The sequence below is a fragment of the Octopus sinensis genome, linkage group LG1 (assembly GCF_006345805.1).
Source record: "Octopus sinensis linkage group LG1, ASM634580v1, whole genome shotgun sequence".
Lineage (NCBI taxonomy): Eukaryota > Metazoa > Mollusca > Cephalopoda > Octopoda > Octopodidae > Octopus > Octopus sinensis.
The window spans coordinates 183804219-183826442 of record NC_042997.1 but is presented as its reverse complement, the minus strand read 5'-3'; the positions used below and the strand labels follow the sequence as shown (position 1 = coordinate 183826442).

The 22224-nt window shown below is 38.8% G+C and overlaps 1 protein-coding gene across 1 annotated transcript in view; it reads left to right on the top strand.

The window, feature by feature from the left end:
- Positions 1–21710, top strand: part of LOC115213062 (mismatch repair endonuclease PMS2) — a 35691-nt gene extending 13981 nt beyond the window's left edge. The window contains exons 10-22 of the mRNA XM_029781975.2: positions 267–346; positions 2486–2546; positions 6270–6315; positions 7099–7129; positions 8449–8566; positions 9370–9848; positions 11358–11582; positions 12875–13005; positions 14355–14524; positions 15546–15583; positions 19591–19695; positions 20623–20658; positions 21521–21710. Coding sequence (XP_029637835.1) covers positions 267–346; positions 2486–2546; positions 6270–6315; positions 7099–7129; positions 8449–8566; positions 9370–9848; positions 11358–11582; positions 12875–13005; positions 14355–14524; positions 15546–15583; positions 19591–19695; positions 20623–20658; positions 21521–21589 — 1589 coding nt within the window. The 3' untranslated portion in view covers positions 21590–21710. The remainder of the gene's footprint in view (positions 1–266; positions 347–2485; positions 2547–6269; positions 6316–7098; positions 7130–8448; positions 8567–9369; positions 9849–11357; positions 11583–12874; positions 13006–14354; positions 14525–15545; positions 15584–19590; positions 19696–20622; positions 20659–21520) is intronic.
- The last annotated feature ends 514 nt before the right edge of the window (positions 21711–22224 follow it).

Genomic DNA, 22224 nt, shown 5'->3' with positions numbered 1-22224 from the left:
TCCCTGTTCAAAATTGATCTTTTTCCTGAACAAGCAAAATCAGTTTCATCCTCATCTATAGATTTCAGACACAGTATAATCCCTTAACACATAGTGCTTGCAGTATCTAATTGAACCTGAAATCATATAGTTGAAAAGCAAAATCATAAAAACCACACAGCCATAGTGCACCTCTTCTTTAAAAATTTCTGTTTATAAAGCATTATTAAATTGTTGACACTTAACTAAATGTTTATATTTTATTTTCATTTTTTCTCCTTCTCTAGGAAGTGTTGATGTCAACGTTACACCTGATAAACGGAAAGTATTCTTTGAGAATGAGAAGTTACTTCATGCTATCATAAAGGTTCTTGTCAACATCTTTTTTATTTGTGTTTCTCTCTCCTTCCAATGTTTTACTTGATTTGATTTGTGTGATGATAGTGAAACTGATTATGGTGGTGGTGGTGGTGGTTCTTGTTTAGCTCCAAATCAATCCTGATCAAGAGACATATGATCAAAGGCATTCCAATGTGCCCAACCTGTCTTTTCCTCTATGTCGTAAACCCAGGTTCACATCCAGTGTGTCTTTTTCAAAGACACTGGAGTCACTAGGTTCTTAAACCAGAAATTGTTAGTTCAAGTCCCATGAATGCAGAGTCATATTATGATGTAGGGTACAATAATTGTGATTTTAAGTGCTGGTATACTAACCACATGATTAAAAGGCTCTTCTTATTACAACTATTTTGTTTTACCCTGAGCAAAGCATATAACTCTGCATGGTTGTGGTTGCTTGATTAACAAAAACAGGTTCTATTCATAATTTAGTGTTAGAAAAGAGCATCATAATCATCATCGTTTAACGTCCTCTTTCCATGCTAGCATGGGTTGGACGATTTTGACTGAGGGCTGGCAAACCAGATAGCTGCACCAGGCCCCAATCTTGATCTGGCAGAGTTTCTACAGCTGGATGCCCTTCCTAACGCCAGGATGCTCTTCCTAATGCCAAGATGCCCTTTCTAATACCATCCATCTTTAAAAATAGTTGCTCCATTTATGCAAACATGAAATGATTACTGCAAAGTCAAGGAATTTGATGTGATACATTATCTTCTTTGCGTTACCATCATTTTTGTTTGAATTCTGAGAACTAAGAATTGCATCTTTAGAAGAGTGATCTAAAAGAGAAACTAAGGTTTCATTGTTAAAAATGAATGTAACTGAGATGAAATATGTCATAAATAACAATGACAAACGAAATATAGACGACCGGAAGTTGTTGTTGACAAACAACAGCAGTAATTTTATTCAGCTGAATACACATCATTGATTGGTTGAAATTACCGAAATACGACGACTTTAACACAAAATAACTTCGTAAATAGAAACTTTTCTCAACAACGCTAAGAGTAAAAGATGTTCTATATGACACATTCTACCAGTATACAAAATTTCAATGTGTTTAGTTAAAGAAAATTAATTAATCGAGCTGCCCATGAAAAGGAAAAGATCCAGCAATTGTACTAAATTAACTTGGGGAAGCATTTGTCCAATACCTTGGGCAAGTGCCTTCTTCTGTAGCCTCTAGTTGATGAAAGCCTTGTGAGTGGAGTTGATAAAAAGATGCCCATTGTGTGTGTGTGAGTGTCTTGTCTTCACATGATGGTTTTAAACAAGCATCACCATCATACAAGTAATGCTGTTCATTTCCAGTCTACTGTGAAAAAACATGTCTGATCATGGGGAAATATTACAGGTGACAGTTGACAAGAAGGGCATTCAACCATAGGAAAACTACCTCAATGAATGTTGCACTTACAACATATTGGTCAACCTAAAGCTATAGTAGAAGATACTTACCCAAGACACAGTGGGTTTGGACCCAGAAACGCAATGTTGTGAAATGATTTTAACCATACTGATATACTTGCTCCTATAAACATTCTCCAAAGACCTGACATCTTGCCAGCCTACCCTGGCATCTGTGCCAGTGGCACTTAAAAAGCACCATCCGTACGTGGCTTATGCCAGCACCGCCTTGACTGGCTTCCGTGCTGATGGCACGTAAAAAGCACCAACCGATCGTGTCCGTTGCCAGCCTACCCTGGCATCTGTGCCGGTGGCACCTAAAAAGCACCAGCCATACGTGGCCGATGCAAGCACCGACTTGACTGGCTTCCATGCCGGTGGCACGTAAAAAGCACCAACCGATCATGGCCGTTGCCAGCCTCTCCTGGCACCTGTGCTGGTGGCACGTAAAAAGCATGCACTACACTCACAGAGTGATTGGCATTAGGAAGGGCATCCAGCTGTAGAATCACTGCCAGATCAGACTGGAGCCTGGTGCAGCCTCCTGGCTTCCCAGACCCCAGTTGAACCGTCCAACCCATGCTACCATGGAAAACGGATGTTAAATGATGATGATGACACAACGCAAGTTCACATAATTTTATATGAAATCTGCAATTTTTTCCCAGTTCTCTAAGACCTTTTTCTATTTCAGGCTTCACTGTTGGCACTTTATGAACCAATGTCTGCTATTTGTACAAGTATTTCTATGAAAGGTAATGCAATTGAGTTAATTTCTTAGTATTGATCTTGAAATTCTAATATTTTTAAGTTGCTTAACCTCCTTGCAAAACGCCAGATGTTAGAAGTGGCTATAATGATGTATGATGAAGATAAAGGGTAATGAACTGTGTGACCAAATAGTTATTATTGGGAGTTAAGGTCAGCTCCTGTTTGAGCAGAGAGAGTAAAGTCTAAAATCCATTGAGATTGATGATAATTCACATCAGATTTTAGGAACTTCATGTATTGCTGTAACACAAAAGTAATCAATCATGTACATCATTGAGTAAGCGTTCTAGCCACGGTCATCCTGCTATAATGGAAGGCAAGGTTTACGATATCGGGAGAATATCGCCATCTCCCATTTTATCTTGTTCTTTGTGTAGTTCAGGCTTCGGCAGGTGAAGAAAGAAGTCTTTAAGTACAAATGCAATTTACAACCGGTTTATTTACAAGTTTCACAGAATAGGTGAAGTGTGTTGCTCTCAGCAACCATCTCAAGCTGTGTGCGTTTTGTTGTATTTCCCTTAGTGCGAGCACATTGCTTCTGGAGGTACAACATGCAGACAGGCCAAGCCAGTGAAGTGTGCTCAGCAAGTGCTGCTGCGAAGAAGTGGAGAGAAAGACTGAATCTGTTTCTGTTTTGCCCTTATATAGATCACTGCCCGAGCAGCTGCCTGGCTTCCGTGCATCATTTGAGTGTGATCATTACCAGCGTTGCCTTACTGGGACTTGTGCTGGTGGCACAGGAACGAGACATTCGAGCGCGGTCGTTGCCAGTGCTGCTGGACTGACTCCTGTGCAGGTGGCACGTAAAAAACACCATTTCGAGCGTGGCCCTCGTGCTGGTGGCACATAAAAGCACCCACTACACTCTCGGAGTGGTTGGCATTAGGAAGGGCATCCAGCTGTAGAAACTCTGCCAGATCAGATGGGAGTCTGGTGCAGCCATCTGGTTCGCCAGTCCTCAGTCAAATTGTCCAACCCATGCTAGCATGGAAAGCGGACGTTAAATGATGATGATGATGATGATACAGTTTGCTGTCACGAGCCTCGTTGTGATCTCGCGTATGGCAAATGGATGCAGGTGAGGTCTCACTCCAGTCTCGGAGATGGCAATGGCTGCCACAAGATCTCATCCAATATGGTGCTGACTGCTTGTGCCACTACACTGCTTTTGTTGTGGGACATAATTTCCTAACGCTTTAGATTTAATACATGTGACCATTTGATATAAAGTGTATTGAATTTGTTGTTTAGTGGTAGGTCAGCTCTGATGGAGCAGATCAGACATTCCTGTTCTGACCATCCTGCCTTTGAATGCTTTATTGTTTTATGAGAGTAGGTTATTTCTGGTAAATCACATGACATACAGGTTCCCTCATGTTAGAGTAGATTTGACTACTATACTATGCAGGGTATGTGATTATATAGAAGTTCCTTGTTGGTTTGTGTCTAACAATAGATTTTACTTTGTGAAAGTAATATGGAACTGGGTAACAAAAACACTCATTTCAGATTATTAAAATTAGGTTATGTAAGTTAAAGTCTTCAAAGCCACAGTCGAACCAATTCTACTATATGGCTCAGAAACCTTGACGTTATCAAAGAAGCTTGAGAGGCGGTTGGATGGAACTTACACTTGCCTCCTTATGAGAGCTCAAAATCTCTCATGGAAGCGTCATCCAATCAAAGTACAAATATATGGGAAATTACCACTTGTATCATCTCTTGTGAAAGGTAGGAGAGTCCAGTTTGCTGGACATTGTTGTAGAGCTGAAAACGAGGTAATTTCTACTCTTCTCCTCTGGAAGCCATCTGCTCCCGATACCAGAGGGTGCACGCTCTCCTACCCTGATGTAATCTCCAGGGATACAGGTATCCAACAACGGGACCTCCGTAATGCTATGATGGACCGTGAAGTCTGGCGTAACATAGTAAATGCCATTGTCTTGACCACGGTCGAAAAATGATGATGAAGTTGATATGGTTGTAACTTGTAACAGCTGTTCATATTCCATATCAGGTGCTGCAATGTATCCCAAGTAAAAACGCTGAACTCTCAGTGGCTATGTTCACCTATTTATAAAATGGGGAACATATCAAGATATAATTCAACACTTTTAGCAGTGGTGAACTGTATAATTGATTTGGTGTCCTTTATTTTCAGTGCTAAGTGCTAATTTTTCCATGAAATTGGGAAAAGCAACAGGAAGCTATACCAGTGTATGTAATTTTGAATCAATTCATGAAGACCAACTCTTCTGTGGTGCTCCAACAACCTCAGTGAGTTGCAGGATATTAACTATGTTAAACAAGAGTGGATGGGTAATAGGTTAGTGGTGGGTGGTAATAATAGTTTAAGATAATAATGTTTAAGATAATAAAACTGACTCTCCATCGGTTACAATGACAAGGGTTCCAGAAGTGCAACATGGGCTGTGACTGTGGAGGACATGTGTAGGCTCAAAAGAAATGAAGCTAGCATGATCTGCTGTATGTGTAACGTCAGTGTTTACACACGACAGAGTGTAAGCACCCTGAGAGAAATGTTGGATATAAGAAGCATCAGATGTGGCATCCAAGAGAGACGTTTGGGCTGGTATGGTCATATACTACGGATGATAATCTTTTCTGCTATAGGCACAAGGCCTGAAATTTTGGGGAAATGGGCTAATCGATTACATCAACTCCAGTACCCAACTGGAACTTTTTTTTGTTTTTTTGACCTTGAAAGGATGAAAGGTAAAGTGGACCTTGGTGGCATAATGATAATAATAATAGTAGTAGTAGTAGTAGTTTCTGCTTTAGGCATAAGACTAGCAATTTTGAAGGGAGATAGGTTAATTGATACCATGAACATCAGTACTTTGACTAGTATTTTTATTGACCTCAAAAGGGTGAAAGGCAAAGTTGATCTCAGTAGGATTTGAACTCAGAATGTAGAGAGCTGGAACAAATATCACAGATCATAATTTTTAGAAGCTCTAATGACCCTGCTAGTTTGCTGCTCTTAATTGTTTCTAAGCTAGGTACAAGGCCAGGTGTTTTGTGGAAAGGAGGATAGTTGAAACCCTGCCATGTTAAAAAGCACCATTCGAGCATGGGTGATGCCAGTGCCACCTGACTGGTTCCCATGCTGGAGGCACATAAAAGCAGCCACTATACTCTCGAGTGATTGGCTTTAGGAAGGGCATCCAGCTGTAGAAACCTTGCCAAATCAGATTGAAGCCTGGTGCAGCCTCCTGGCTTGCCAGTTTTCAGTCAAACCATCCAACCCATGCCAGCATGGAAAGCAGACATTAAAAGACGATGATGATGATGATGATGATTGACCACAGTAGCTGAAGGTACTTTATTTTATCAATCTCTGAAATCCCAGAAGGATGAAAGGCAAAGTTGAACAAGGCAGGATTTGAACTCAGAATGTAAAGGGCTGCAAGAAATACTGCAAGACATTTTTTCTGATGCTCTAATGATTCTTCCTCTTGTTATCCAACTTTTATTTTATGAGAAATTAACTATTGCTCACTTTCAGGAAAGGATTCTAAAAGGAAAAAACAGGTTTGCTACTGGCCAATAGGATGGTTCTTGTGTAATAATGGAGAAATGAAAAGAAATATTTTACAATTTTCAGTCTTTAGTAATTTGAAGTCCTAAAAATCTTCATCATAAATATGATTGTTATTTTAAAAAATTCTTTGTCTTTATTTAAGGTCAATTAAATTTTGATGCAAAACATGAGAGAGTATTTAATGAAAGGTAAGCTGTTTTGAATTTTTGTTGTCCTCACGTTGCTAAACATTGGCAAACTTCTTTTCTGCTTCTTCCTTGGCTATATATATCTGACTCCTAGCTTCCCTTCTGGCTATCTGATAGTCCCCTGCTACCCACTACTCTTCCAGGCCTGTTTCTTTACTCTAATGGCCTTGTCTACAGTATTGTTCCACCACCATGTTACCCAGGTCTAGAAGAGACTTTGCACCAGCCATAGATTTGGTCTGTGGCACTCAGCATGCTATTTCACAGGAATTCCTAGCTGCTTTCTGTCACAGGACTGTAGCTCCTCCTCCCTCTCTTTAAATTTCTTGGTAAGGATATCCCTAAATCTCTGACCATGTGAAGGAGTCTTAAGCTTCCAAGTCCTCCTTCTAATCCTGATTGGTCTGTTTTTTGGCACCCTTCTGGCTAATGTCTAAAATCACTAATAACCAGTCTATGCTGGGGGGGTACATTCTTCACCAGGGAGGGTCTTTGTATTTAAGAGCAATCATGCATCCTGCTGTCTAGTGAGAATGAAATCAATCTGGCTAGTAGAGTCACTTAATTGATAGGTTATCAGGTGGCTGGCTGGCTTCCTGAAGGTGGCGTTGCAGTTCAATAGGTTATTTGTATCGCAGAACTCCAGGAACCTAGCTCCTTCTTTATTTCTGGGAATATGTGAAATAAAATCATAATTAACTGATCCTCCTGTATTTTCTTTTACCCAAAGCCAGGAACTTTTCAGCACCACCTCAAATAATACTTTTAAAAATTTATTCACAGTTGTGAAAAAGAATTGTCAAGTCCTAAGCAGGTATGTACATAATACATTATCAGTTTCGTTTCTTGTATCAAATTTACTGCTCACGAGTTGATGTACAAGCTTTTCTCTCTCCCTCATTCTATAAATATGTATATCTGTCTATCATCATCATTGTTTAATGTCCATGTTCCATATTGGCATTGTTTGGATGATTTGATAAGACTTTATGGGCTCAAGAACTGCATAGCGCTCCAGTGTCTGCTTTAGCATGGTTTCTATGGTTGGATGCCCTTTCTAATTCTAACCACATCCAACAAAAGCCATCTCTTATTCTTACATAAAAATAGATATAAAATAACAAACAGATAGGTGAATAAAATGATTTCAAATTTTCGCACAAGGCCAGCAATTTCAGGAGAGAGGGTAATTCGATTACATCGACCCCAGTGTTGTACTGGTACTTATTTTATTGACCCAAAAGAATGCAAAAAAACTTGAACTCAGAGCATTAAGACAAATGAAGTGCTGCTAAGCATTTTGCCTGATGTGCTAACAATTTTGCTAGCAGAGGTTTTTTTCTCAGTTATGTCGACCACTTATTTGGTGGGCGTGGCCATTGCCAGTACTGCCTGACTGGCACGTAAAAACACCCACTACACTCTCAGAGTGGTTGGCGTTAGGAAGGGCATCCAGCTGTAGAAACTCTGCCAGATCAAAATTGGAGCCTGGTGCAACAATCTGGTTTGCCAGTCCTCAGTCAAATCATCCAACCCATGCTAGCATGGAAACTCTTTTACTTGTTTCTGTCATTTGACAGTGGCTATGTTGGAGCACCGTTTTTTGTCGAGCAAATCGACCCCAGGACTTATTCTTTGTAAGCCAAGTACTTATTCTATCGGTCACTTTTGCAGAACCGCTAAGTTACGGGGACGTAAACACACCAGCATCGGTTGTCAGGCAATGTTGCAGGGACAAACACAGACACATAAACATATACACACACACACACACACACACACACACACACACATACATATATATATGTGTATACATATATACGACAGGCTTCTTTCAGTTTCCGTCTACCAAATCCACTCACAAGGCTTTGGTCAACCCAAGGCTATAGTAGAAGACACTTGCCCAAGGTGCCATGCAGTGGGACTGAACCCGGAACCATGTGGTTGGTAAGCAAGCTACTTACCACACAGCCACTCCTACGCGGATGTTAAATGATGATGATGATCTCATCATCTCTTTTGTTATTGATTCCAATCCACTCAAACCATTATTTTGCTTGTAAAGAGCTTTGTCTAAAAGTGATGCCAAAACCATCATGTTATTTATTTATTTATTTTATCTCTGGAATATAGACACCGAGTAAATTACTTAGCAACTTGAGCAGGTCAATGTCTTCCCCTTCATCTGGTTCAAACCATCAATCTCATGAAAATACACCATCAAGCCTTATGAAATTTTACAATGAAAAACGTATGTATGCTAGATTATTATTATTGTTGTTGTTGTTATTTTTCTTTTTTCAATTTTGTTTCCATTTCTTGCCGAGTGTCTCCCTGACACTTAGGGCAAAGAAAATCACTGTATACATTGGTAGGCCGTTAAAAATAAACATACCAGATTCTTCATTTACAAAGTAAATTATGTGATAGAAAAAAAAATGGTGGGGTGGTGAGAAAAAAGAAAACAAAGGAAAAAGGGAAAGAAAATTCATTGTGACTATGCTCTTAATACATGTGACATACAAGTTAAAACAATCTTTTGCACTTCTTGCATAGATGGTAAGCCAAGGATCATTCTCAAATAATTGTTTTATTGTCAGGTTCCTGCTGATTTAGGGTATTTAGGCCAACAGGGTTAAGGGAGTATAGTATGCCGTTTTTGTTATATATTTATATGCAAAGAATGTATTGTGTTAATTATCCTACTGAGAAGATACTGTAGAATATTTATGGTTACCAAAGCTATACTTTGTATTGAGTGTAAAGTTGCAAGTTCTGCTCTTTTTAGGTTCTTTTTATCATTTTTAGTGCTCTGGTTATTATTGTTATTGTTACTACTGTAATTTTCTACATGACACTTTTTTCAACTTTGAGAACTTTGTTTTCTTGAAGGTCTCTTAGAATGTATAAATCCTTGTCTTTACTTTTTATTACACTCAATAACTCTTCATTACTAAAATGAATAAAAGAAAAAAGCGTTTGCTTTTGGAGGAGGCTTACAAGTTTCAATGTCTTTAACTAAGAAAATAACATTGCTTTTTGGTTTATTTCCAGAAAAATTATCAAGCTCTTCACCAACTTTAAAGAAAGCTCAATCATTAAACAGTCTTTCAAGATGGTTGAAAAGAAAGCCACAAGATGACACTGAAAATGTGGAATCTGACAGAAGTTCTCCAAAGAAACTTGCGTATAGTGAACCATTTCTGGATTCTTCTTTTACTTTCAAAGACCTTTCTCAAGGCGAAAATTGTAAACAGGTACAAGATGAAGACACAGCCTCATTCCATTCATCTAATGAAACTCAGCCTGTTTCAGATTCAGGACTATCTCTCAGTCAACCTGAATCTTCACAAAGCCAAACAGAATCTTATTCCTCTCTATCAGTTTATTACCATAGTTGTGACACGGTCTCTCCATCCGAAGAACATACAGCCAGTGTTAAAAGTGAAGAATCACAATCACAAACTTCTGAGTTACAAGAACAGGAGACAGAAAGAGAAATGGTGAAAAAGAGTGAAGTGATTGCAAAATATGTAAGTTATTATTTATATACCTTTATTTGAGAAACCATAATAGTGAAGTTTACAACTATCATAATATTATTGTTGGTTCCATATGGGTAGGGCTGTGGCATAGAGGAAGATCAATCCAACACTTGAGAGTAACTAACAAATCAAACACTCTAAATACATTGTGTTTTAATGTGTTCTGAAAATAGTAGATGACCAGCGTCGCCTTACTGGCACTTGAGCCCCATGCTAATAGGGTGCTAAGAGCACCATCCGAGCGTAATCGTTACCAGAGCGGCTAACTGGCCTCTGTGCCGGTGGCACGTAAAAGGCACCATTCGAGCATGATTGTTACCAGCATCGCCTTACTGGCACCTGTGCCGGTGACATGTGTAAAAGGATTCAAGCGAGGTCGTTGCTAGTACCGCCTGACTGACCCCCGTGCCGGTGGCACGTAAAAGCACCAACTACACTCTTGGAGTGGTTGGCATTAGGAAGGGCATCCAGCTGTAGAAACTATGCCAGATCAAGATTGAAGCCTGGTGCAGCCATCTGGTTCGCCAGCCCTCGGTCAAATCGTCCAACCCATGCTAGTATGGAAAGTGGACGTTAAACGATGATGATGATGATTGTTGTGAGACATTTGGCTGCCTTTAATATAGGTGGAGCAATTACATAAAAGCTATCCAAATATTTCACTTGTGTTGTACATTAGTGTAGGACCCAACTTTGAATATTTCCCTTACTTCTGAAACTTGTGATGAATTGACTGGAATTTAAACAAGCATATTGTACTTCCATGCTTCCTGAGATTCGCCAACACTACACTTGATTTTCTCCCCTCCATACACACACAAGCATGTATCTGAGTCATACATTGTTCGCTTTCCAGACATTTCTACATTACTGCATGTACTTTATATGCACTTTCTGACAAGTTGTGGTGCACCTGAGCACTGTATACAATTAATTTCATTATTATTATTATTATTTACTCTTTGTAGGTTCATTCAATATAAATAATTCCAGGCTTTAATCACCCTCTTACTTTGTTGTAGAATAAATTGTCACTGATTCATATTATAAGAATAATGCAGGAAATGTATCAAATAATAACAAATCAATAAGAAAAGATAAGTAACAGTAGTCATAAGTTGAAACATCACAGTAGCATTTGTATTGAGCCTCTTAGGTATTTTAATCTAATTATCTCCATCTGCACGACATAGATACCAACCACACTGTACATTTCTTGAATGGTTAGGAATAAGATCATCCAGATATAAAAATTACTTTTTTTAGTAATTCATGCTAATTTCCAAATTTCCAGAATCAGCCTTTGTCTGTTGGATGGAAAACCATTTAAAAAAAAAAAAATTTATTTCTTAATTTCAATTTCTTTTCTGGATAAAAATTACTATTTTTTAGTAATTCATGCTAATTTCCATATTTCCAGAACCATCCTATGTCTGTTGGGTGGAAAACCATTTAAAAAAAAAAAATCTTATTCTTTAATTTCAATTTTTTTTTCAGGATGAAGAGTCAGAGATATTTAGAAAAGAAACAACTGTGCCATTTTCTATGGATTTCCTCCGTCAGAAACTAAAATTACGTAGAGAACACAAAGACAATGCTTCCAAAGATCTTTGTCGCAACTTTCGAGCAAAAATTTCTCCAAATGAAAACAAATCAGCTGAGGAAGAACTTGCTAAACAAATTGACAAAAGTATGTTTAAAAGTATGGAAATCTTGGGACAGGTAAATTTTGAGATCATCTTTATTGGTTGTTGTTTATAAAATGCTCCTTTTATTTATCATCTGTAGCAAGTATTGTGGAGGCGCAATGGCCCAGTGGTTAGAGCAGCGAACTCGCGGTCATAGGATCGCGGTTTCGATTCCCAGACCGGGCATTGTGAGTGTTTATTGAGCAAAAACACCTAAAGCCCCACGAGGCTCTGGCAGGGGGTGGTGGTGAACCCTGCTGTACTCTTTCACCACAACTTTCTCTCACTCTTTCTTTCTGTGTCTGTTGTACATGTATTTCAAAGGGGCCAGCCTTGTCACACTCTGTGTCACACTGAATCTCCCCGAGAACTACGTTAAGGGTACACGTGTCTGTGAAAAGCTCAGCCACTTGCATGTTAATAAATGAACTGTGATGTCACTGGTGCCAAACTGTATCGGCCTTTGCCTTTCCCTTGGATAACATCGGTGGTGTGGCGAGAGGAGGCTGGTATGCATTGGCAACTGCTGGTCTTCCTTAAACAACCTTGCCTGGACTTGTGCCTCGGAGAGTAACTTTCTAGGTGCAATCCCATGGTCATTCGTGACTGAAGGGGGTCATACGTAGTAGGTATTAGAGTTATCAGAGTAAACTGGAATTTGTCTCTGTTATATAGAAGCATTTTCTCCTCTGAATATTCCATGTATTTTTTTGTGGAAATGTTTCTGCTAATTACATGCATTCATTAGTTATACATTTAGCATATTTTAAAACTGTCCTTTGTTGGATTGAAAAATGTTTTTAAAAATTTAGTAAAAGTAAATTTGATAGAAATAAAAGGCTTCTTGATAGAGGAGCTGCAATTGAATGATATGATAGTTTTGTTTCTAGCAAAATTTTTGTTTTGTTCTGTCCCATAGTTTATTTTAGGTTGTTCAGAATGTTTCTATTAATAACTTTTTACATTAAAGAATGACAGAATTCAACCAATTTTGGCTGGAATTTGAACTGTATAAGTTTGTACTTATGCTTGAGAATTATGTTAAGGGTACTAATGTTTGGATGGAATATATACATACTTGCACTGGGATTCAGTATGTAGTTTCATTGATTAAAACACCCAGAATACTCATTGTGGAAACTGACAAAGGACCTATTTAACTTACATGTGCATGCACACAAACACACATTTACACATATATTTTCACATCAATACATACACATTTACACATATATTTTCACATCAATGCACACACATTTACACACATTCAAATGCATGCACACACATATAAAACATTATTTATGCTGTTTTTTAAACTTCTTTCAGTTCAATCTTGGCTTTATCATCACACGATTAAATGATGACTTATTCATTGTGGATCAACATGCTACTGATGAAAAGTATAATTTTGAGAAATTGCGGAAAAACACAGTTATGCAAGGCCAGAAATTGATTCGGTGAGTGAATACCTGACCTACCTAATTTATTCTCCAACTTATAACAACACCTGTATAGTAGAATTGATGGCTAAAATTACTGTTATTTTATCATTTGAAAGGCTTTGGAAGAGAGAATCATTAGAACACTGAACAAAATGCCTTGCAGTATTCAGTTAGGTCCCTTTACATTCTGAGTTCAAATCCAACCAGGGTTAACTTGGCCTTTCATCTTTCTAATCATCATCATCATCATCATCGTTTAACATCTGCTTTCCATGCTAGCATGGGTTAGACGATTTGACTGAGGTATGGTGAACCAGGCTCCGATCTGATCTGGCAGAGTTTCTACAGCTGGATGCCCTTCCTAACACCAACCACTCTGAGAGTGTAGTGGGTGCTTTGTTGATAAAATATGTTATGCATTTGGAGGCAGTATAAATGGATGAATGTGGAAGGGCAGTGGATGGTAGAATCTATATTACACTGGACAAAATAATTTCGCAGAATTTAGATACATTTACATTTTGAGTTCAAATCCTGCTGGGGTAAATAAAAGTCAAGTTCTGGGGTTGATTTATTTGTTTATACCATTCTTCTAATATAGATCAATGTTAGAAATTGTTGATTGATCAATATACTGCTGGTGAGAAGCAGAGAGCTGGACTTGATTTTTTTATGATATCTTCTATCTTTTACTTGTTTCAATCATTTGACTGAATTTGTTGAGGCAGATTTTCTACAGTTGGATGCCTTTCCTATCGCCAACCCTCACCTCTTTCCAAGTAAGGTAATATTGCCCATGATCAGACATGTTTTTACAGAAGTTTGGAAATAGACACCACTTACATGTTGGTGATATTCATTCACAAATTTCACATGAAGTCATGGCAAGGGAGACAGTAACTGTCTCCCTTGCCTTGACTTCATCTGGTGTTAGGAAGGGCATCCAGCTGTAGAAACTCTGCCAGATCAGATTGGAGCCTGGTGCAGCCACTTGGTTCGCCAGTCCTCAGTCAAATTGTCCAACCCATGCTAGCATGGAAAGTGGACGTTAAGCGGTGATGATGATGATATGACAGGTTTCTTTTCAGTTTCTGGCTACCAAATCCACCCACAACACTTTGATTGACCTGGGGCTATAGTAGAAGGCAGTTGCCCAAGGTACCACACAATAGGACTGAACCCAAGTCCGTGTTGTTGAGAAAGTAAACTTTTTACTGCATGGCTATGCCTGCACCTATAGTAGTATGGACACATATTTCTCTAAGGACCTGAAGACCTTTTAATTTTTATTCATGTTTCAAATATATTCAACCCTTTTTACTACCACTACAACTACTTTTATTATTCTCATGTTGTTTTACCAGTCCTCAGTCTTTGGAATTAACTGCAAGCAATGAAATTATTCTTCTCAATAGTATTGAGATTTTCAACCGAAATGGCTTCAGTTTTATAATTGATGAATCTGCTCTACCAGGTCAGCGAGTAAAACTGGAAACAGCACCTGTGAGTAAAAACTGGAATTTTGGCAAAGAAGGTAAGTGTTTCTAATAATGTGTCAATAATTGGAAGCAATTCCAGTTGAATCCTACTGAACCAAATGGAATTGAGAGTCAGTTTCAGTTGGATCAGTACAACAGCATTATCATCGTTTAACGTCTGTTTTCCATGCTATGATGACTGGCACCCATGCCAACCTCCCTTCATTGGACGCTTAACTCTGCTTGCGAAAACCTGTTGGGGCAAGTGAAATCAAAATTGAACCAAATCCTATGACTGGCACCCGGCCGTTGCCAGTGCCGCTGGACTGACTCCTGTTCAGGTTGCAAGTAAAGAAACACCGTTCGACCAGAGTCTGGGAAGCCAGAAGCCTGCACCAGGCTCCAGTCTGATCTGGCAGTGTTTCTACAGCTGGATGCCTTTCCTAATGCCAACCACTCCATGAGTGTAGTGAGTGCTTTTTACGTGCCACCGGCACAGGTGCCAGGCAAGGCTGGCAACGGCCACGATCGGTTGGTGCTGTTTACGTGCAACCGGCATGGAAGCCAGGCAAGGTGGCGCTGGCATTGGCCATGTTCGGAAGGTGCTTTTTACATGCCACCAGCACAGGGATCACAACTACAATTTCCATTGATTTTTGATGTTGATGTACTTGACTCAATAGGTCTCCTCAAGCACAGAGTCGAAGCCGTGTTTCTTTACTTGTCACCTGAACAGGAGTCAGTCCAGCGGCACTGGCAACGGCCGGGTGCCAGTCATAGGATTTGGTTCAATTTCAATTTCACTTGCCCCAACAGGTCTTTGCAACCAGAGTTAAGCGTCCAATGAAGGGAGGTTGGCATGGGTGCCAGTCATCATACAATGTTAGTTTATTAGTTGAGAGACCAACAGTTTATATTAATGTTCAAAGACACTCGCACACACACACAGATATGCACGCACACATGCACACATTAAGAAAATGGATGTAAAGTGGTTAGCTACAGCACACACCTTACATTAAACATGACGACAAGAATAGCAACAATTCTGTATGTTTTCTCTTATGTGTATTTTAGATATTGAAGAACTTATTTTCATGCTGACAGATTCTCCGGTGAGAAATTTTATTAATCTCTTTGTTATCAATTTAGTTTTCATGTAAAGCTATATTTAACACAGTTGAGTACATTCGCTGTGGAAATAGCCCTGGGAGAAAATCCTCTTCCTAGATGGCCCACAATCATATACCATATGCTATCCTACTGTAAGAATGAATTCTTTCTTATCAGGCTGTAAGTGACTGATTTGGTGTTCGTGGTTGCCAACATGAAAGAGAGCGGAGATGCATGTGTCCTATGAACTAATAACATTATTCATTTCATTATGTGCTTCTATATGCCTAGCAGGTGTGTTTTCTTCCAGGATTATTTCTACAGCAGAAGTAGCTCTGTGGTAAAAAGTTAGTTTCCTAACTACAAGGTTCTGAGTTCAGTCCCACTGCATGGCACCTTAGGCAAGTGTTTTCTATTATCACTCAGCCTAAGCTTTGCGAGTGGATCTGATAGATGAAAACTGAAAGAAGCACGCATGCATGTGTGTGTGTATGTGTTATTGTCATCTTGCCTTGACATCACATGATAGTTGGAAGCAAGTGTCACTGTCATACAAACATTGTCCTTTATTTCCAATCTTCCATGGAAACTTGTCTAGTCATGAAGAAATATTACCTTATTTACAAATAGGAGAGGGAGGGTGACAAGATGGGCATCAAGCCATAGAAAATCTGCTTCGACAATTTTCGTTTGACCCATGTAGGCATGAAAAAGTGGACATTAACATTATGATGATGGTCTTCTCATGTCTGAATGTACTTGACTCTGTTAAATACAACTTTACATGAATGTATTTTAAACAATGCTGGTTTGTGCGACTTTTTTTGTGCATTTTTGTTTTGTTCTGCTGTCAGAACTCTATTTCCTTATACCTTGATCATAATATATTGTAGACATCTCTAATTCATCATCATCATCATTGTTTAACATCTGCTTTCCATGCTAGCATGGGTTGGACGATTTGACTGAGGTCTGGTGAACCAGAAGGCAGAATGGAGTCTGGTGCAGCCATCTGGTTCGCCAGACCTCAGTCAAATCGTCCAACCCATGCTAGCATGGAAAGCGGACGTTAAACGATGATGATGATGATGAATTAGAGATGTCTCCAATATATCATTGTACTCTCCTTACAAAGACTTGAGATTTGTACCTATATTAAAAGTCAGTCATATGACAGAATAAAATTTTGTACAAGTTTTTAAATGGCAATGACATTAATAATGGTTCCTTACATAGACTGGTACTTATCTTATTAACTTTGAAAGGGCGTAGGGTAAAGTCAACTTTGGCTGGATTTGAACATAGAACATAAAGAGCCACAACTATATACTCAAGCCATCTTCTTTGACATTACCAAGTCTGCCAATCCACTGCCCTGGCAGTAACATTACTATTCATCATCATCATCATCGTTTAACGTCCGTTTTCCATGCTAGCATGAGTTGGACGGTTCAACCGGTGTCTGGGAAGTTTAGAGGTTGCACCAGGCTTCAGTCTGATCTGGCAGTGTTTCTACAGCTGGATGCCCTTCCTAATGCCAACCACTCTGTGAGTGTAGTGGGTGCTTTTTACATGCCACCGGCACAGAAGCCTGTCAAGGTGGCACTGGCATCGGCCACGTACAGATGATGCTTTTTACGTGCCACCGGCACAGGTATCACAACTACAATTTCCATTTGATATTTTGATGTTGATGTACTTCATCATTTTAATGTCCACTTTGCCATGCCTGCATGGGTCAGACAGATTTTATTGAAGCAGATTTTCTCTCGTCAGATGGTCTTCCTGTTGCTAACCTTTACCTGTTTCTAAGCAAGGTAATATTTCACCATGGCCAGATGTATTTTTGCAGAATATTGGAAATGATTGATATTCATTTACAACAATCATGTGATGTCAAGACAAACACTCATGCACTCATCTAGATGATGGGCTTCCTTCAGTTTCCTTCTACCAAATCTTCTCACAAGGCTTAGGTCAGCTTGAGACTATAGAAGACTCTTGGCCAAAGTGCCATGCAGCAGACTAAACCTAAAACCATGTGGTTAAGAAACATACCTCTAACCACACAGTCACATCTGCTTTTGTATACTACTACTATTAATAATAATTACTTTTAACAGGCACAAGATCATGGCTTTGGTGGGTGAGGGTTTGTTGATTAAATTGATCCCAGTATTTGATTGGTACTTTATTTTATTGATCTCAGAATGACAAAAATTAAGTTTGACCCTCTCAGGATTTGAACTCAGAGTATTAAGGAATATAATTAAATGTGTGAAAAAGTGCCACACCCTAGCGGTTGAGGGAACCTGTGGAAGAGGCAGACCCAGGAAAACCTGGGACGAGGTGGTGAAGCACGACCTTCGAACTTTTGGTCTCACTGAGGAAATGACTAGAGACCGAGACCTCTGGAAGTGTGCTGTGCGCGAGAAGACCCGGCAGGACAAGTGAGTCCATAACCCTTGGCCTTCTACATGGGATGGAGCCAGCCTACGTATGCGTACCTTCCCTTCTTGGGACACAAAACTCTACTTGTGAAGACGTGTTGAGGCAAGTGAGGATCAGAATCGAAATCGATCAATGGAATTTGCGGATGTGTTACCAGTGCCGGTGGCATGTCGAAACTCTACTTGTGAAGACCCGTTGAGGCAAGTGAGGATCAGAATCGAAATCGATCAATGGAAATTGCAGATGTGTTACCAGTGCCGGTGTTACCAGTGCCGGTGGCATGTAAGAGAACTTTCCGTTTCGCGACCGTTGCCAGCACCGCCTTGTTTCGTGTCCGTTGCCAGCCTCGCCTGGCCCTCGTGCCGGTGGCACATAAAAAGCACCATCCGTTCGTGGCCGTTTGCCAGCTCTGTCTGGCACCAGTGCGGGTGGCACGTAAAAAGCACCCACTACACTCACGGAGTGGTTGGCGTTAGGAAGGGCATCCGGCCGTAGAAACACTGCCAGATTTGGCTGGGCCTGATGAAGCCTTCTGGCTTCACAGACCCCAGTAGAACCGTCCAACCCATGCTAGCATGGAAAACGGACGCTAAACGACGACGATGATGATGATGATGATGATGATCACAAGGCATTAAAATAGCACTCTAACATTTCTGTTTATCCAATAAACTAAATAATAATAATGATAATGGTTGACAACCAGTATTGGTTTGTTTACATCCTTGTAACTTAGCTGTTCATCAGAAGAGACCAATAGAATTACCAGACATTAAAAATTAAATACTGGATTCAATTTGTTTGACTAAAACCCTTCAGGTGGTGCGCCAGCATGGCTGCAGTCCAAAGACTGAAACAAGTAAAAGATAAAAGGATAAAAGGAAGAGTGTGGGAGGTGTATTTGAACCCTGGGACGCATCAAAGTCAATAGAATGTGTGATAGAAAGAGTTCTGTTGATGAATATTGCAATCGGGTTATCTGATAGGAAACTTCTAATCTAGGAAATGGCTTAAGGCTATCTTCACTTGAAAGTTCTGCTGTCAGGTATGGCCAAAGACTTTACCGAAGAGCAGCAGCATTGCTTTCCTTCAAGGAACAATGACCACTGGTGCAGGTCGTTGAAAAGCAAAACTTTGGTAGATCTCACTCTACAGAAACCATATTGGTGGTCAATGAAAGTGGAAAGAGGTTGACAATGATAATGGAGGTGGTTGTTCATCTATGTCGGATGGGATGGCAATTGGTTGACAGTTGACAACTCAAACTGCAAGAATTCTTAAGACAGTGTTTTCTTTAGGATTATGTAGGTAAAAGGTTCCTGTCAGTAAATTATATAAGTAATTATATCATCACATTTCAATGAGGAGGAGGAGGATTTGTAAAATAGATGGAGAGAAATAACAATTTGAGATTGTGGTGTGTATGTGTGTGCTATTTTAATCTTTTTGATTAAATGTATTTTCTTAAGAATGAAAAAAAACAATAAATAAAAAAAATGAAACTGATTGAAATTTAATTTTGAAAAATCTTTGGAATATATCTTGTTTATTTTGTCAGGGTGTCATGTGCCGTCCATCCCGTATATGTCAGATGTTTGCTTCTCGTGCTTGTCGCAAATCAATAATGATTGGAACTGCTCTCAAAAAAAGAGAAATGAAAACGGTATACAATATTGTTCCTATTCTGTTCTGTTATCAACAGTTGAGATTTTCCTAAGGCTTTGTATTAAAAAAATTCCTACATAATTTTCTGAGGCTGATTACATCCAACACTTCTCTAGGTTTGTAGGAATATTCTCAGAAAATCTATTACCTATTCCTAACAACTAAATGAATGGAGGCATATTAAATTAAGTGCAATGATGACACCTGAAGTCACAGTTCAATAATTTATCAACCTAGTGATTTAACCCTTTCATTATTGTATTTATTTTGAGATGCTCTGTGTTTCTTTCAATTACTTTAAATATAACAAAGAATTTAGTAAAATAACTTAGTTATCATTCAGCTAGTGTTAGGAACATAAATTGTGATTAAGGTTTGGTGGAAGATTTTAATTCAAAACTTATGAAAACAAGATATTTGTACTTAGAGCCAGAGCCGGTTTCAGCCGGGTTGGTAACGAAATGGTTAAACAACTATAAGCGCTAGGAAACCTCTAACTCTAAAAATTATCCCATCCAACAGCTATTGAAAATATAAATTTGATGAATAGTCTAAAATGTGGATAAATGGATGTTAAAGTAGTACAGTTACATGTAAAACCATAAGCAACAGGATATTCATTGTAATCTCTAATTTCAAGGAGTTACTGTCCAAACATAGAAGTTGTTGACTGACAATGTCAGTTCATCCTCCCTTTATGAATAAGCACATTTGTGCACAAAATATTTGTGACCTCATATAATTCTCCTGTTAGTAAATAAGCATAGCATTGTAAGACAATTACAGAATATCCGTTGTTACAACATTAAAAGAAATAGCAATTGAAATAAGCCCTTTTTTTCTCTCACATATTTTTGTTTGTTTTTTTTTATATGCAATTGAATTCAGTTTTTGTTAACCCCACTTTCCTTTCTCAAATTCACAGCTCATCTGTCACATGTCAGAACTTGACCAACCATGGGTAAGTTTAAGCATTGTCTAATTTTAAATTGTTGTATAATTTAACTTAAATTTGTATCTTATACAGGGTTGGAATATTTGGTAGCATGCAAGACTAGATATATTTTGGTACTTAGTTTAGTATTGTATCTGGTTTGTTTCAAATGTCACTTACCCACAATTTAACCTATCATCATTCCACAGTTTGTAGTACCTGTTTCTTTACTACCCACAAGGGGCTTAAACATAGGGTGGACAGACAAAGGGATCAAGTGCATGACTGGTACTTAATTTATCGACCCCGAAAGGATGAAAGGTAAAGTCGACCTCGGCGGAATTTGAACTCACAACGTAATGGCGGATGAAATACCGCTAAAGTATTTCGCCCAGCGTGCTAACATTTCTGCCAGCTCGCCGCCTTCACAGTTTGTAGTACCATTAATATAATGGAGTTGGTTTGACAAGGCAACTTCCTCTTACATAAAAAAACTGTGTAACCTGAGCAAAAATATTCATTTGTGAAGCAGTTCAAGTGTCATAGAGTAGTGTCACACTCTCAGAGAACCAATTTGTTTCCTAATTTTAATAATTCTAATGGTGGCACTAATTTCAATATCTTAAAACCTTAAATTCAAATTCAGTCTTAACCTACTGAGAAAGTTAACAGAATGAATACCCATTTTTTCCCTAGTTGGAGGAGTCAAAAGTTGATCCGGAAAAATGTTGCACCTCTGTCTTTGGAGATAGAGCAAATGAACTCTTAGGACATGGTCATCATAATCAACACTACCCACCTCACTAATTAAAAATGATGTTTGTATTTAATTTTTTTTCACTAATATTCATTACTTATATATTCTGATTATTATATTATATATTTTCAGAATTGCCCTCATGGTCGTCCGACTATGCGCCATTTGATCAACTTAAGCATGATTCCAACTTCCATTTGATGAAATTCTGAAACATTTTGTAATAAAATTCATAATGCTGTAAAACCAAATAATAATAGTTTGGGAAAATTTGCACCAAAATGTGTGTATTTATATGTATAAAATGTGTATGTGTATATAATATAGTGTTTGTGTTTGTGTTTGTGTGTATATAATCTGTGTGTTTTGAGTGCTACTGATAATGTATAATCCATTATGACCTGTTGCATGGTCAGGTTGTCAGCAATGAAGCTGCCCCAAACTAACTTGATGACAAGCTTGACAAAAACAAAATCTGTTAGAAGAATTGATGATCCAGCATAGAATCAGCAACTATCAAGAAATAGTGTGCAGGGACATAGAAATATTGAACTGGCGAATGAGCACATTGTAAATTCATATCAGGAGTGATGGACTTTGTTTTTGTTTTTTTTATCAGAGCATCTGTTTGAGAAAGGAATAGGCATGGCTCCTTAGATATGGTGGGACTAACCAATCTGCACTGCTCTGCTGCTTTGTGGGTGAGTCCAGGAAGACAAAAGCTGATAGAGTACAGCTTGAGAGAAAAACAAACTGTAGCTGTCAACTTCAAGGCAGTTTCTGACAGTTAAGTTTCTTATAAAAAGGACCTTACTCTGATCTGTGAATAAATATTG